Source organism: Medicago sativa, chromosome 6, assembly GCF_051527215.1.
Source record: "Medicago sativa cultivar Bolivia chromosome 6, Bolivia_mono, whole genome shotgun sequence".
In the NCBI taxonomy this organism is placed as follows: Eukaryota; Viridiplantae; Streptophyta; class Magnoliopsida; order Fabales; family Fabaceae; genus Medicago; species Medicago sativa.
This window is the reverse complement of record NC_140754.1, coordinates 94,927,794-94,945,277: the sequence shown is the minus strand read 5'-3', so window position 1 is coordinate 94,945,277 and position 17,484 is coordinate 94,927,794. Positions and strand designations below refer to the sequence as shown.

The window sequence follows — 17,484 nt, the reverse complement described above, 5'->3', positions numbered from 1 at the left end:
CAGAAAATTATGGGTTCAGCTCCTTTCTCACAAATATTCTACCGTCCCTCACTTCCTTATCGCCAATGCCCAGCCGAGCAACTCCTCCACATGGGCCGCCATCATCCGTACTAAAAACATCCTCTCCGATGGTTATTCGTGGAGGCATGGAAACGGAGCTTCATCCTTTTGGTTTTCTAATTGGAGCTCGTCAGGTATTCTAGCAACTATTGTTCCTTTTGTTGATATTCATGATATTCATCTAACCATCAAAGATGTCCTCAATAACCCGGCACCACACACAAATATCCTTTACACCATGTTACCAGTAGAGGTTACTACTAACATCAATAACCTTCATGCTCGATTTAATGACGCCATTGAAGACTCATTCATTTGGTCCAGCAATAAAAATGGAGTTTATACGGCAAAAACAGGGTATGAATGGCTCCTCTCCCAATCAGCCGTTAGCAACACCTCCACATCTTCCCAATCTTGGTCTTGGATATGGAAACTTCATCTCCCGGAGAAGTATAAATTCCTTGCTTGGTTGGCCTGTCATGACGCTGTTCCAACTCTTTCTCTTTTATGCCACAGAAACATTGCGCATTCAGCGCTATGCACTCGATGTAGCAAGCATGATGAGACTTTGCTCCATTGTTTACGGGATTGTCCACACTCTTCCAAAGTTTGGCGACATATTGGTTTCAATTCCACTGATTTTTTCGCAGAAAATAGCAGCTATACTTGGCTAAAAAATGGTCTAACTGGCTCTTCTTCTCCCGCTTTCTCTGCTGGTCTTTGGTGGAATTGGCGCCACCGCAACTTAATATGCCTTAATAATGAAGAATGGTCCATTACTCGCCTTGCTTTTAACATCCACAACTCCATTGCTGTCAACCGTGCCGCTCTCCCTCAAAAGCCTCATGTTGCCGATGGTGACTGTGTGGTGAACTGGAACTGTGGTAATTTTGATTGTTACATCCTTAATATTGACGGGAGCGTTCTTGGAAATCCTCAAAGAACCGGTTTTGGAGGTCACCTTAGAAACAATGTTGGTTTCTTCATCTCCGGATTCTCTGGTTACATTGCTAACTCTAATAATATCCTTCTAGCAGAGCTTCACGCCATTTATAATGGTCTGCGCACGGTTAGGGATTTGGGAATCACGGATTTTGTGTGTTATTCAGACTCCCTCCATTCGGTTAGTCTTATCAACAGTCCTCCCATGATGTTCCATGTTTATGCTACTCTTATTCAAGACATCAGGGACATGCTCATCCTCAACAACACTCTCGTGCTTCACACTCTCTGGGAGGGGAATGTTTGTGCTGATTTTCTTGCCAAGATGGGTGCCGCTTCAGATGATGCGTTGACTATTTATGCTTCTCCGCCTGAAGGACTTCTTCCTCACATTAGAGATGATGCTATGGGAACCTACTTCCCAAGGGCCTAGCTAGCTTTTTTGCCCTTTTTTCTTGTTTTTCCTTTGCTGTTCTTTTATTTTCCCCTTGTAACCAAAAAAAAATACATTTACACTGTGTTTGGATGAGAAGAAATAGGGGAGAGAAAAGTTGAGGGGAGAGAGATAGAAGAGAAGTTGGTAATTTCTCTTGTTTGGAAACCAAAGAAATAGGGGAGAGAGAGTTAAAACACGTGGGACCCACATGTTTTTTATTTCTCTTCAAATGAGCGAAGAAATAGATGAGAAAGGGGTATTTTTATCAAAATTCCATATTTGCCATTGTCTTCTACCTTGTTTCAAACTCCTCAAAATTGCAGAAAATTTAAAGACTGTATCCCCTTTAAACTTTAATTCCAGATATTTCTCCTATTTAATTACCAAATTGTTCTCTACTTTAATTTCTTAAATTGCTCCGATAGATTTTCTCTAATTTAATTTCTTTGCTCCGATAGATTTTTTTTGTTAATAAAATAAGCTTACGAGGGTGGGTGAGTTGATTGGTTATGGTAGTATTGAGTGTTTTTTCTTCCTTTTTTCCCTACCTGTAGAGTTCTTTTTTTTCTCAAGGTGTTAGTTCATTTCTTATTTTTTTAAGGTGTGAGTTCATTTTTTTTCTTTGGAAGCTACGTGAGTTCATTTTTTTTTACTACACATTAAATTAGTCAAATTAATTAATAATTAAAATAACTAAACTATTTAAACTAATAATTAATAAGTAATATAATAGATAGTTAAATTAATCTAGTTATTTAAATTACCCTAAGTGATTAAATTAATTAAATTATTTTTATGAGATTTTTTATCTCAAGGGTATTTTTGTACTTTTAGATATAATCAAAACTTCTCTCTTCCCTATTTCTTTTATCTTTCTCTTATATCAAACAATCCCTCAAATCTACTCTATTTCTCACCTCTTTCTCTCTTCTCATACTCTCTCTTACCTATTTCTCTCTTCACAACTTCTCTTCTAAACCAAACATACCCTTAAGGTATAACATTTTTAATTTAGACCGACCTGGGTGCAAGTTAGTAAACATATAACACCAACTCAGTGGGTCTAAATTAACAAGTACTATTAATAACTTTTTTTTGATAGGAACGTACTAGTAATAACTAAAAATTTATGATATACACCTTATGATGCAAATTGTTTATTTACAACAATTTAAAATGATGGATGTAAACTAAACAATTGAGTTCAAGTGCTTAACGAGCTTCAATGAGGATGAGTAGTTCGAGAGAATTTGTCGAATTTGATTTTTTGATAGAACAATTCTTAGCTAGACATCCTTATCTCACGGCCGAACTCTTGATTACTAGGGTCCCTTTCCCCTCGAAAGCAGATGATTAACGAAAAAAAAAATTTATGGATGTAAATTAATGAATCCCAATAATCTTCAATCTAAAATACATTTGGAAGCATACTTTTTGATTTTTTTTAAAAAATTCTAAGTTGCACATGAAGGGGATTTCAAAGGAGTCATCCGCAAGTATAATTTTGGACAAATTCCGTCCTAATTAGTCGTCCAGGGGATGGTCAAAATTGGTAAAAGAAAAATATCATTATTTTTTCCACTCTATAAGTTTTTTGTGTGCCTTATTTGATATAAAATCTGAAATGTTTCAACGTTTTTTTTAGAGGTTTTTATGCCGTTCAGATTTTATAATCCAAATTATATAGGACGCTCGAGAAACTCATAGGATGTGAAAAGAAGCAGTCAAGGGAAAATTGGGGTATTCTAGAGCCCGAAGCCTTTTTGACAGCAACAAAAGCCCAAAAGGATACACAGTTATAATTGTGGACCATTTCATATAATATCCACAACTACAAATACCCCCATTTTCGTTTTTCTTGGTTTTGTATGTGTGTCCAAATATTTTTATTTGGTTTTGTGTCCAAGCAAGTGTTCCTCATATAATACTTCTGTTGATTTTTGTTTTCTTTGCACTATTTATTTATAATTTATAGACATGTTTTACTGCAAGATTTAATATGGACCACCTTAATCTATAGTGTTCCAGAAATTGGGGTATCTAAACAACATATTCTTAATATTAAGTCATTTCATTGTTTTGAATTTATATATCCATATCCCCAATTATTTTCCAAAGTTTTTTTTTAGATAAATACTACTTATTTTTCAAAGTTATATCTCCTTCAATTTAAACTCCACACCCAAAATCATTGTAACCAATGAAGCACTTGAGCTATGCCTTTGGCCTAGGTCAAAGTTTTTAATTCGAGGTTATATAACTTGAAATTTAAAAACTTAAAGTGGTGATATTACTCTTCAAAAAACAAATTTAGTAATTATTATTATCAGTATAACAAACAGGCTTGCTGTATAATTAGCAAAGTTAGTATAACTTTTCATTTGTTAAATACATTTAAGGTATAGCATTTTTAATTTAGACCAACTCGGGTGCAACTTAGTAAACATATAAGGACTTGGTAACTTACACCAACCCAGTGGGTCTAAAATTAGAATTATGTTCTTCTCCCAACACGCTTTGCTCGCGCCCAACTGAAATACCGAAAATACCTCTGTATTAGTTAAGTAACGCAGGTGTTAAAATCTACGCATTTTAACACACGCTGGAATTAACACTTGTCTGAGTTAACTCATGCTGGAAATTAAAACTTGCGTGAGTTAACTCATGCTGGAATCAACACTTGCGTGAGTTAACTCACGCTGTGTGAGTTAACTCACGCAGGGATATTTTGAGAAGTTCAATGGGAAGCGAGCAATAATTGTTGGGTAAAGAGCAGAATTCTTAAAATTAACAAGTATTAGTAATAATTTTTTTTTTTTTAGAGAAATAACTTTTTTTTTTTGACTGGAAAGTACGTAATAACTAAAAATTTACATATACACCTCATGATGTAATTTGTTTATTCACATCAACTTAAAATGATGGATGTAATTTGTAAACTTTTATCTTGCGTACATTGCTTTATGTGGATCCTTACTCTCTCAGAGGCAACTGAAACATAAACTTAAATTAGAGTTCCTAAATTCTTAATTGTTCTAAAGGTTCCCTCATCTATGAATCTTAGAAATACATCATCATACTTTTTCTCTTCGTAGTTCTACAAACGAAAAATCCTGTCTCGTCTATCTTATCAAGGATTAAAGGGTAAATTTACTATGCTAGATTCGCATGTTCATTCACAGTTTTCCTAGTTAAAACAAGGGTTGTGTTAACCGGTGCCCCTGGGGCACTGGTTAAGGAAATCAAAAAAAGAAAGTTTTAGTTTAAAAGTAATATTTTTTTAAACCTTTAAAGAGTTTACTTCACAAGTTTCAATGCATTATTACTATATATGCTTCCTTAACCAGTGCCCCCGGGGCACCGGTTAACATTTCCCTTAAAACAATTTCCCTAATTTATGTGGTCGTCCACTATTATCTTATAGATATACTTCCTAATTTGAGTAATTCACCGTTATATTAGGTATATCACTTCCCTAATCGAGTAATTTACTGTTATCTTATGTGTGTCTTAGGTCATGTGAAAGAATTACGTACTTCACATAATAAAATTAAACAAAACTCATAAAATAACTGAATAAAAAGATTTAAATTAAATAGATCCAACAAATAAAATGGAGGTTCATCTTAGAACTTTACCCAATAGGGCTTAGTTACTCATGGAAACTAAAGACAAATTACAAAAGAAATAAAACATACCTTAGAGACTTAGAGTGAGGAGAGAGACTCTGAAGCTCCTAGTGCTTGCATTTCTCTTGAACTGTTTCATTCTCAATTAAAAATTATGAATAAGAGGAGTTGTATTTATAGGCTTTATTTCCACCTGGGCTCGAGCATAAAAATTGAGTTTTTTCAACCAAAAAGTAGCAAAAAGCTGTTATTTCCCAAAATAGCACACCCTGGGCGCGCGAACCTCACCCGGGGTCCCACAAGTGTTTTTTTTGTGTGTGTGCCTTGTGGCGCATGGAAAACCTCCTGGGACACATGAGAGTTACTTTGGGTGTCGAGGGCGCATGACTCACACCCGGGGGCGCATGAGTGCAATTTATCACGCAGAATCTCTTGTTTCTTCGTCATTTGGGTCTTTTCTATAACTTATCTTGGGACTTGGAATAGAACTTCTCTATCTTGTAATGTCTTCAAAAGCCTCTTGAATCTTCACTCATTGTCTTCCCAAATCTTCATAAGATGCTTTGCTTTGCCGATTTACATGATTTTACCTCAAATTACTTTTTCCAATGATATGGATTAAAAAAACCCAAGAAATGTAAAATGGAGGGACCAAAATGCCGGTTTTAGAAATATGGAGATTAAAATTTTAGTGAAGATTAAAAGGGACAAAAAGGTTCAAAAATGCATTTAAGCATTTTTTTTAACTCTAAGTTGCACATGAAGGGGATTTTAAACAAGTCGTCTCCAAGTATAATTTCGGACAAATCACATCTTAATTAGAATTGGATCCTCTCCTTCTTCTGATTCTTTCCTTCTCCCACCTTCACCAAGTTGTATCAATCTCTCTCTAAACTTTAGAGAGAATATCAAGAGAGAGAGAGGGAAAATAAAAAAATAAGATCAAGAGCGAGAGAGAATTCAGATCAAGAAAGATATAGACACAACTAATAAAGGAGAAAGAAGGAGAGTGAAAGGAAAGAGAAGATCCAATTTATTCATAATTAGTTGCCCTAGAGATGATCAAAATTGGTAAAAGAAAAAATCGGGATATTTAAGAAACATAAAATCAAAAGATAATTTCTCTTTAAACTTCAAAATTTGCACATAAACATACCAATGTTTCTTAAGAACAAAGGTTGTTTAGAAATTTATTTTTCGAACAGTAAAAAGCGTACACATACTTGGATCTAGAATTCTAAAATGTAAATACATCTCTCTTGAGAAGAATAGAAGAATTGTTAGAGAAATAATTATATGGATGGATAAATATATAGTATAAAACTAACAAAAATTTATCTTGAATCCAATGGTACATTGCCAAGTAAACAAAAAATTACATGAAGATAGAGGAGTGTTAACACACTCTCTTTCTAACACTCTGACATTCACTATTTTATTGAGAGAAACTCATGTACATCACACTATTTTATATCAAATCCATTTTTCAAAATGTGAGATTCAATTAATTCCAACCATAGAATGTTAGAAACAGTGTATGTTTAACATTTCTAGTGAAGATATTACATCACGCCTATAAGAAAAAATTAATTGGCATAAAAAAAATGCATCGTCGCGAATCCTAAACAGATGGGGTGGTGTTCCACCGTTGTAGTAGACTGCCGCTAGCTTGGTGTTCGGATCAAAGCCAGGGAATTCCATGTTGCAGAGGTATCTAGGCGTTGTAGTTTACTTGTAATGAAAACAGGGACCCCTATTTATAGAGGTATATGGGCGTTGTGGACCACGAAAATTGTCGATGCAATGTGGGACACACAAAAGAATCCAATGCTGAAGCAATCTGGATTTTAAAATCCGAACCAAGCATCACCATACACAAAGTCCCAAGTTCTCCTTTGATTCACGCAATGATCGTATCTTTCTAGAATACATATTCCGAAATGTATGTGTATTCCGGATTATATATTCTGGAGTGCACCAGAAGCTTTTGGTCGGTGGTCTGCACCACAAAGAAAACATTTTTCAAACGTTTTGGGCGGTGGTCAAGTTGAAAAATGTGTTTCTACACGTTTTTTGACCGAATTTTACCCCTTCCCCACCTTCTTTTCATCCCCCTCCCCTATAAATAGGCTACATTTTCTCAAAAAATTTCACACCTTCTTCTTTCTCCTCTTCTACAACGATGTGTTTTCATCGTTGGCCTTTCATAGAAAGAGGCCTCTTTGGAAATCCATCAGGGGTCATATGATCGGTCAATAAGGAAGGGGTCAGTCTGGGTGTGAGGTTGGTTTGTCTGGGTGTTATGTTGACCATCATGGTCTCTTGTTCCCTAGAGGCCCATGTGCCCCCTCTGTCTCCCCACCAACACCAAAGCTACTGGTATGTCCCATCAGGAAGCATTGGTTTCTTCTTTCCTCCCACCCTCTTTCCTCTCCACCAGTGGCTCGAGCCACTGGTATAGGTTATGTAATAAGATAAGATTAGAAATAGTTTTAGGATGTAATAAGCTTAAAAAACTTGAAAATTATTGTAATGTATTGTTCAAATATTAATAAAATGAGTTTTTTTTTTATTCTTGTGTCTTTTTATTTCTGTTTTTAATTTTATTTGCATTTTATTCCGGATTAAAATTGCAAAAGTTCTGGTAAATTATTATTCCGGATTGTAAAATCCGGAAACATCTGCAAAATTCTAACAATGTAATCCGGAATACGAAATCCGGACAGGGGTAAAATTAGAAAAAAAAATAGGGCGCGCGAGGAAAGACATAGGGTGTGAAAAGTAATAGTCTTATAACAATGTATCCTTTTGGGCTTTTGTTGCTGTCAAAAAGGCTTGGAACTCTAGAATACCCCAATTTTTCTTTGACGACTTCTTTTCACACCTTATAAGTTTCTCGAGCGTCCTATGCAGTTCGGATTATAGAATCTGAACGACATAAAAAGCTTCAAAAACAAGTTGAAACATTTCAGATTTTAAATCGAATAGGGCGCACAAGAAACTCATACGTGGAAAAATAATGGTCATTTTCTTTTACCAATTTTGACCCTCTGCTGGATGACTAATTAGGACGGGATTTGTCCAAAATTATACTTGCGGATGACTCCTTTAAAATCCCCTTCATGTGCAACTTAGAATTTAAAAAAAAAATCAAAAAGTATGCTTCGAAACCATCTGGTTCCGAGAGAAAATGAACCCTAGTAATCTAGAGTTCGACCTTGAGATAAAGATAGACTAGCTAAGAATTGTTCTGTCCAAAAATCGAACTCGACAAGTTCTCTCAAACTATTTGTTTTTGTTGAAGCTCATTAACCACTTGAGCTCAATTGTTTGGTTACATCCATCATTTTTAGTTGTTGTAAATAAACAAATTACATCATAAGGTTATATCGTAAATTTTTAGTTATTTCTAGTACTTTCCTGTAAAAAAAAAATATATTACTAGTACTTGTTAATTTAGACCCACTGAGTTGGCGTTATATGTTTACTAACTTGCAACCAGGTCGGTCTAAATTAAAAATGTTATACCTTATATGGTATTGTGATTTTCATTCTTTGTCAATTCTAGTTGATTATTATTATGTCTCTCCTTTTGCCTTTGAATCTATGATTGATTGTTCGAAATATTCAAACCAATAATCTTATCGTTTTGGGGTTTAGGGGTTTTTTCATTTTTCTTATTCTATGCTGCTTCTCTAGGGTTTGCGATTTTCATCCGTCTTTCTTGTACAAACATACGCACATGCTGTTCCTCTTTCACAATTTTATTCTTTTAGTTTACCTCTGCAGTTGAGTCTCTCTCTCTCTCTCTCGCAATCTTCCACAAATGACTGTGAAGAAGAGATCTAGGAAACTTACTTGGTACGTTAAAAAACCGCAATATACTGGCAAAAAGAGATCTGGGCCAAAGTCCGGCAGTTATGTCAACGTAATTTCTGACGAATACGTGGTATGATTTTTGGATCTTTAGCTATGCTTTTTATTCAAACAATTTTTAGTTTCTTTGTCCATTTTTTAGCTCTTTAATATTATTTATTTTCTATACCTGAAGCACTTAATGTGGGAAACCTGGCATGATCGAATGATTGATAGAATTCGTAGACGCATGAATGAGCCGGATACTATTTTACATCTTGAGGCAAGTTTGTTTTTCTCTAACAATGTTTTTGATAGTTTCTATGTTCATATTTGACTTCTTTACTATTCATTAATTATACTCTAAACCACCAGATCTCGAAGCTGGATTGTGCGCTGAAATCCAAGGCTGAGTTTAAAGACGAGATTGACGATGACCGTAAAGAACTTAAAAGTCTGAAAAAGAAAATTAAAAAGATGGAAGGTGAATTTCGAAAGCAGGCAGCTAAAGTATGTTAAATATTATGTTATGTTTTATCATCAAGTTATAGTGTTTAGACATTTGGGGGGCGGGGAGTGAACCATTCTCTTGAATCTTGGTCTATCCCTTTCTTGTTATTCTGAACTAGGGAAATGCTAGGAACACTTGCTCACACACTCTCTTTTACACACTCTCTTGGTGTATGGTTCCACGTGTCCCACCTTTTCAATTTTTTACTTACAACCGGCTCAGCAGGTAGAGATATGTTTCAAACACAATTTTTTATTGTTTTTTTTAATTCTTTATTGTTTTTACACTTATCGTTGTTTTGAATCCAACTCCCCGTCATCGTCCTCGCCGTTTGCGGTACCTGGTTATTCCTCTTCTATAGTGATTGCACCGTCGCCTTTCTCAGCTACTCGGTAGACGACCGTTCCTCCTCGTCGTACTCTTCTCTCTCACCGTCGTTGCTCTTGTCCTCACCGATCTCTGGTTGTCCTCACCGGCGGTGGTTGTTTTCAGATGAAGTGGTTGTTTTCAGATGAAGTAGAAACCTCTAATGGTTATTTGCTATTTGGACTGGAAGCCAAGTGAACATATTTTTCCACTGTTGTGGTAGGATTCTTGTTTGCGGCGGAGTCCGATTGACCACCACCATCGTAGATCTCATCCTCACACTACATCAACCCAGAAAATTTGGAGTGATGCAATGTTTTTTTTTTATGCAATGTTTGAATGTTAGCTAATATTTCAATAGAAAATCGATTGAATGCTTTGCTTTATACAATTAATAATTGAAGATTTGAACATGGCAGTTGTGTAATCTTTTCTCCATGGCAGCAGCGGTCCGTTTGCAGAGATGGTTTTTTTTTTGTTTTGACAAGTGCAGAGATGACTTTTGAGATGCCAATAATAAAAAATAAAAATAAAAATAAAAAAGTAATAAAAACATTTCATTCCTTAATGGTGTGTTTGGATCACCAAAGAAAGTGAGAGGAAAGATTGTAAGAGGAAAGATTGTTAAAGGAAAGAAAGTATGAGGAAAGTGAATGGAAAGTGAGATGATTTGTTAGGTTGTTTGATTATAGTGAAAGTGAATAGAAAGTGGAAGGAAAAAATAAACTATATTTTGTAAATGACATTTATACCCTTTTATAAGTATTATTTTATAATAATAAAATAAATGATAGTAGGTATTATGGTCTTTTCACTCAAAAAGTAACAATCAGCCCACTTTCTGTCCTATGGTGTGCGGAAACATTTTTGGCGTGGGTCCCATGCAAACAATCCATCCACTTCTCTTTCTTAGGCTGTTCCAAACTGAGGAAGGATGTTGGAATCCGTTCCTTCTTTCAACCTTCAATCTTTCCTTCATGTTTCTAGCCCAACCAAACACACCCTAAATGCCGGTAAACAAGGTAAAGAGATAAATAAGTGGAAACGTGGCACCATACACATGGGGAGTGTTAGTTGGAGAGTGTTTGAGTGAGTGACCATAGCATTGCTCTCTGAACTATTTGAAAAAATCGCATAATTCAACGTAATTATATATGTTGGTCTCAGTGTTGGACGTGCTTAGCATACACATACATACATACATACATACATGTTGCTCCTTTTATTATTATTATCGTCAAATTAAATTTGGGTTTTCACAATTTTATTCTTTCATTTTAACTCTGCAGTTGAAGTGCCACTCAAAGCTGCAAATGGGTCCATTCCTTTACCTGAGCTTCGAGCGCTACGAGCACTTCCCTCGCGTTTGCCGTGTGATTCACGATGCTTGTACAAAACCTAGGGCAAGTTTTTTCATGAAATGTTAACAGTGTTTATGGGGGGCTGGGGCAATGCTTTTAGTTTCTTTGTCCATATTTTGAGTTCCTGAATGATATTTATCTCTATACCACCAGCAGAAAATGAACCCTGACACTGTTATTGCTCATATTGAAAAGCTCCTGAGAACTGCGGATACTGTGTCTGATTTACAACCCGCGGCAAGTTCTTTAAATTTAAGTTTCATACTTTTAGTTTCTCTGTTTATATTTGAGTTCTTTAATATTAATTAACCTATAAACCAGCAGTTGAAGTTGGTGAATGCAGCGCTGAGTGCCCTGGATGAAATTGAAAAGCAGAAGGAAGCTGATTTTAAAAGGGATGAAGTTGAAATTAAGAAACTGAGAGTTCAACTTCAAAAGAAGATAGATGAAAAAGCTACTTCTAAGGCAGCTGAAGCTGAAGTTCTAAATGAAGAAGGTACATCTGAGGCAGCCGAAGTTCCAAACGAGCAGGAGTTTGGCATCTCTTAGACACAGGTCTGCTGAAGTTACATTATTATAGCGAAAACACCCCGCATCAGTATTGATTTTTAGTGAACATAAGAAAAAGCAAAGCACAAAGTCTAATACTAATACAATAAGAATGCAACTCTGCTACATCAGGTAGCAGATCCGAAACTTCAAAAAATAATGCCCTCCAAACGCCGAGTTCTTTATTAATTGGTTGCAGAGAGCGTTTCTTGACTTAAACAATAATGTGTAACAATCCTTTTTTTTCTTTTCCGATGAACTAAGAGAAAGGACAGGCATCATTGTTGAAGTGTTTAATAAAAAGGAAGTGCAACAACTAATTGTTTCGAACAATAAGAGAATGAATATATTGAGCCTTAGATACATGTAATCCAAACATGACATTGACATTAATTTGAGAAAATTGAATCATTGAATGTATGCACATGTCGCTGTCGTATCATTGTTGGACACCGTCATACGTTGTATACTGACGCGTGTTGAAAACTTTCTAATGCTTTTGAAGTTTTATGCGATTCGTATGTTGTAAGGAAAATTCGAAGCAAAATCACAATAAGATGTTAATTAAACTTTAACACACTTCATTGGACCATTACCAAGTCTTGATTTCTTCATATCATACAAAATTTGACCATATTCAATCTTAATAAAGTACTTCTCTCCAAGAAAATCCCAAAAAGTACCATCTGAAAACAAAATTCCAAATTCAGGCAATTCCATTTCTTAAATTCCACTCACATTATAACATGGCTTTGAAGGTGGAAAACATTCGCAAATTTCTTAAATTCCCTTTAATTTTCTTCATGAATGCTTCCTTAATGATCTCATAACAAGATTCAGCTAAATAAGTTAAAGGTGTACGTACCAAAATAAATTATTGTACCACCAACACCTTTGACAAATTCAAAGTTTTCCACCTAATGTCAGTAGCAAAAACTGCACTTAAAGCACTGTGCTTAAGTTTTGTCCATCTTTACTACGGTTAGAATAAACAACTTTGATTTAGGAGTTTGCGGAGCAGTATGATATATGAGAACTAGGGAATGAATAAGACCCTTTTAGGTGCTTTTCTTATGGTTCTTAACGAAAAATACACCTTTTTGGATACAACAAATTATGAGAAAATTATAAATTTGAGAAAATCATTGTGAGTTTAGTTAAGAACTATACAAAACACGAATTCAAACCATAATTATACCCCACTACTGATGGCGTATTTCGCAAGTGTACGAAATCGTTCAAGTAGTAAAAATTAAAACGGTAAGACCGAGTGTCGAACTCAAGGATCGCGTTATACTGTTGAATAGAACTTAGGACTTAATTGAACAAAAGGTTACGTAATTTGTTTTTATCGCAATATTGAAATTAAGCAGAGTAAATACGGTTCAAATTTAATAAGGAAAAAGGTGTTGGGGATGAGTTTTACTAGATGACTAATTCCTGTTAACAACTTAATTATCGTTATTGAATCGATTCATCTAATTGCTACCGAATCCTCTATAAAATTCGTGCCCTAATTCCTTAGTGACAGAAACGTTAATTCTAAAATAAACACCTAATTCCTTAGTGAGTTTTAAGATCAGAATTAAGCATGAACGAACAAAGATTCTCAATTGGTTCCAAGGGTTTGCATCTATTCCTAGATTACAAAGGCAAGGATTTCTTATCTCAAAGCGTTTATAAATTCCACTTCCGTTTCACAATATAAACCATAAATCAATTTACAGGTGATCAATCAATAAAAGCATTAAGAACAGAGATAAGAAAAGCAATTCAATGAATTTATTCAATAATGAAAACTAGGTCATATGACAATCATGTTCATCTAGGTTACCCATCCCCAACAATGGAGGGTTTAGTTACACATAGTCATTAAGCAAGAAAAAGGGATAAAGGAAAGATTACAAGAATGATTCATCAATGATCCTTGCTAAATCTCCTTCAATGGTGCTCCCGAGTGCTTCCTCTGTGTTTCTGTGCTTCTTGATCTCCAAAAAACGTGAACCCTAATTCTGAAAACGAGTTTCCTTTATATAGAGCTGTAGAAAATCGGTGTCCGAACCCCCCAAATCGGTGGCCGAACACCCTTCATTAACCAAAACGCGTGCCAGCTTTTCGCAAAATCGGTGGCCGAAATCCCCAAATCGGTGGCCGAAAATTCCAGCGTTGGCAATATTAAAATCAGCAGCAAAATCGGTCACCGATGATAAATTTCGGTAACCGATTTCTGACTTCTCTAAAACCTTCTCTTTTGCTTCTTTGTGGCTCTTTGCTCCCAGAATTACATTGAGTATGATCCAAAATGTCATAAAAAGGCCTAAGAAAACTAAGATGACGAGGTGTCATCACAACCCCAAACTTGCATCGTTGCTTGTCCTCAAGGAACGCACTTTGAATGAAAAGTAACAGTAGAATAACACTTACCCCACCAATGATCATGTCAAAAGTTCACTCCTTTGTTAGCAATTGATGAGCTAACTTGCTTGGCACACATTCAATCCACAACTTCTCGCAACAATATTGAAACAGGGTTCACACAGTCGACATGCAAACAACTATATTACCAAAACTTTAAAAATTTCTAAGCATCAATCAAAGTTAATATCATGCACACACTTTTAAGGACTTTTTCGGTTATAACGGGGCTTAGGTTCGAGGTGGGATAATTTGGAAAGTAGGCTTAATAAACAACTTGGAGTTAAGCATCATCCTACGGTTCTAAAAATTTAAAAACAATACCACACAAAATTCAGGGACTAGAGATCATTAACATTGAATAAAAAACTGATCACTTGTTGTCTTTATGCATATTCATATTATTATTATTATTTTTTTTGAGTTGAATTTTTAACGTTTCAGCTTATTTTTGACATGCTTTTCTTTCTTTTTCTTTTATAAGACAACACAAGATGATCTTCAATTCTCTAGTACCCCTACCCCAAACTGAGAGTGTTGCTAGTTCCATGAGCAACCCCAAACTTGAATTTTTGTAACACTGAAACACAATTGATGCCTAACTCCAACAAAATTATTGGGACAATCCTATGGTCTCTAGGCTTGTAATGTGGTTCGTCACCGAAACAAGGGGTCTAATCCTAATGGCTCAACTTGGCTTAAACAAAGGAATAATTCAATATAAACTCAGGTTGGCTGCAAAGGCTCAAGGTACAAGCAATTTGCCTTAGTGTGCACACAATATCACCAATCAATAGCAGAGAAAAATCGAAAGCCCTAGAAATAGCATTCACATGGAAACACTCATATTTGTAAAAATTGAAAAATAAAATTTGGCTATGACCTTACAAGATGAGGTTTCTGGAAGTTGTGGCTACCTAAGCATTCCGTCCTGCCGTACACTTCCCATTGAAAAGATCCAATCAAGCAACCACCTCCTTTTGAACTTTTGACAAACCATTGGTGAAATCTTTGTTACTAAACTGGTACCTTTCAAGAAAAGTGAATTCATTAATAAAAAACAACCGCAGATGCATTACAAAAAGGGGAATAACCAAAACATCACAGTACTAATCAGGTTTGATTCAAATACAACTGAAAGAAATGACAGAAGCAAATAACAGAAACAACAAAAGTAAAAACTGAAATGCAAATAAAATGCTCGGGCTAGACAAGGTGCCCAAGTCACTGTAGTCCTCCTGAAGGTCCTCCTGAAGGTCCTCCTGACGACCCTCCTGGTCCAGCTGGTGGGAATGGATAGTAGTGTGGATGCTCCTCGGTATTAGGCTGCTCAGCCTGAATCCGGTAATACTCCTCTCTGATGTGAGCCTCTCTGGCAGCTCCCCTCGCCCTCTCCTCAGCAAAGTACCTCTCCATGTCCTCGGGGCTCGCAAATTTCTGATATGCATTAGTCATGGCATCAGGGCCACGGCGATAGTCATCAGCTGCAAGAATAAACTCTTCATGGAAGGCTGGTGGTGGCATCCGGTCTCGGGAGGAGATATCCATGGCCCAGTTGGCCATAGCATAAGTGTAGTGTGCAAAATGAGGAGGGATGTGCCCCTGCTGCTGCATCATCTGAGGTGGTATCTGAGGCATCTCGTGTGCCTGATCGTCCTCCATCATCTGAGGCTGACCCTGCTGCTCCCTCTGTCGCGCGAGTTCGCGCTCAAACATCTCTTGCTCTTTCTCATATTTGACCAGGGTCTTGTCTGAAATTGGAAGCTGAGATGTGAGATAGATATCAGTAGGTTCTGAAGGAACCTGTGCCTCCTGGCAGAGAGCGTTAATCAAACAACAATGACCAGCAGTGGACCCAGTGGTGTTGATGAGGTCCTTCAAACTCGCATACATCAACCTGGCAACATCAATGTCATCATCAGAAAGCACAGCCTGCAAAATATAAAAGCGAGCACGGGTCATCTCAGCCTTAGCGGAAGTCCGCTCAATAGTGGTCAGAAGAAAGTTCGACCAAGCCTTGTATATCGGTAATAAGTCCACTACATCAATTCGCTGCGGTACTCCGCTCCTTCCTTTCCAACCAGTCCCCTCTCGTACAAGACCAGCAAGTAACCCGGTCCAATAATCAGCATTTTTCTCCCCTCCTCCAGACTCCTTCCTCCGCTCAATAACACCGCACTCGTCCGGCCTAGTAAGCCCCAACACCCTAGCAATATCATCAGAACTGTACCCCACCCTCTTGCCTCGAACTTTCGCATGTCTACTCGTTTCTCCCGCAGCAAATGCATTAGACAAAAATTCCAAAGCGATGGTCTTGTTGCTTTCACCGGTCACCATATTCACCACACCTTGCCAACCCTTCTGCTCAATTTTTTCAGCAAAAATTGGATACCTTGTAAGTGACCCAAAATCAAATCCCCTCTCCTTAGTAAAAGTGTTCCCCTGAATTTCCTGGTATCGTTTCTCCGCCGTCTCAGAGACAAACCGTCGGTAAGGTGGTGGGTTAATGGGTTGTGGTTGGGGTGGAGGGGTTGGTGGTGGTGGTTGAGAGGAGGAAGACTCTTTTCCTTTCCTCTTTCGTGTAGGTGGTGGTGGTGGTTGACCTTGGTTTCTAGTTTGGGCCATGGGTGTGTTGGGATTGAAGGAAGGTTGATGAGAATTAGAAAGTTAGGCTTTGGATGAATTTGTGGTTGTTATGTATGATTGTTGAAGGTTATGGGTAGTGGGTAGTTTGTTTGTAGTGAAATTGTGGTTGTGGTGTTGGTATATGGAAGTTAAGAAAGGTAGAAGATGAAGATTTGTAGTTGATTTTCGGTCTAGGGAAAATTGGGCAGCATAACCTTGCTTGTGGAAGATGGAAAATGAAGAGAAGGGAGGCTTGTATTTATAGGGGAATGCGAACTCGGCCACCGATGCAGACAAATCGGTCACCGATTCCCACCCTAACGGTCAAAAACGGCCAGTTTTTAAAATTCAAATGCACAATCGGTTACCGATGGGGAGAAATCGGTAACCGATTTTTCCAGTGGCAAACTCGAAAAATCCTTTTTTTTAAAAATCGGCTACCGATGCCACAGAATCGGTCACCGATGATATTTTTTTTTTTTTTTAAGAAAAGCAAAACTAAACAAAAATTCTAGTAGCAAAAATATGTTTTTGTGTCAAAAAGCAGTCACCGATTGTGATAAACGACTACTGATTTTTGACTTACTTTTTTTTGGTGTGGGACTTAGAAATGTACTGCCCACATTTTCATAAAATAAATGCAAAGATTAAAGAAAAGAAAATATACCGAAGATGGGTTGCCTCCCATCAAGCGCTGGTTTAACGTCCTAAGCTTGACGGTCCACTTTTCTTTCT

General features: G+C 36.7%; 1 protein-coding gene across 1 annotated transcript in view; it reads left to right on the top strand.

Moving 5' to 3' along the window:
• The window catches only part of LOC146918436 (uncharacterized), a 55,004-nt gene extending 42,871 nt beyond the window's left edge, over nt 1–12,133 (top strand). Inside the window, exons 4-6 of the mRNA XM_085720084.1 lie at nt 11,089–11,202; nt 11,317–11,397; nt 11,485–12,133. Of these exons, the coding sequence (XP_085576210.1) occupies nt 11,089–11,202; nt 11,317–11,397; nt 11,485–11,709 (420 nt within the window). The 3' untranslated portion in view covers nt 11,710–12,133. The remainder of the gene's footprint in view (nt 1–11,088; nt 11,203–11,316; nt 11,398–11,484) is intronic.
• The last annotated feature ends 5,351 nt before the right edge of the window (nt 12,134–17,484 follow it).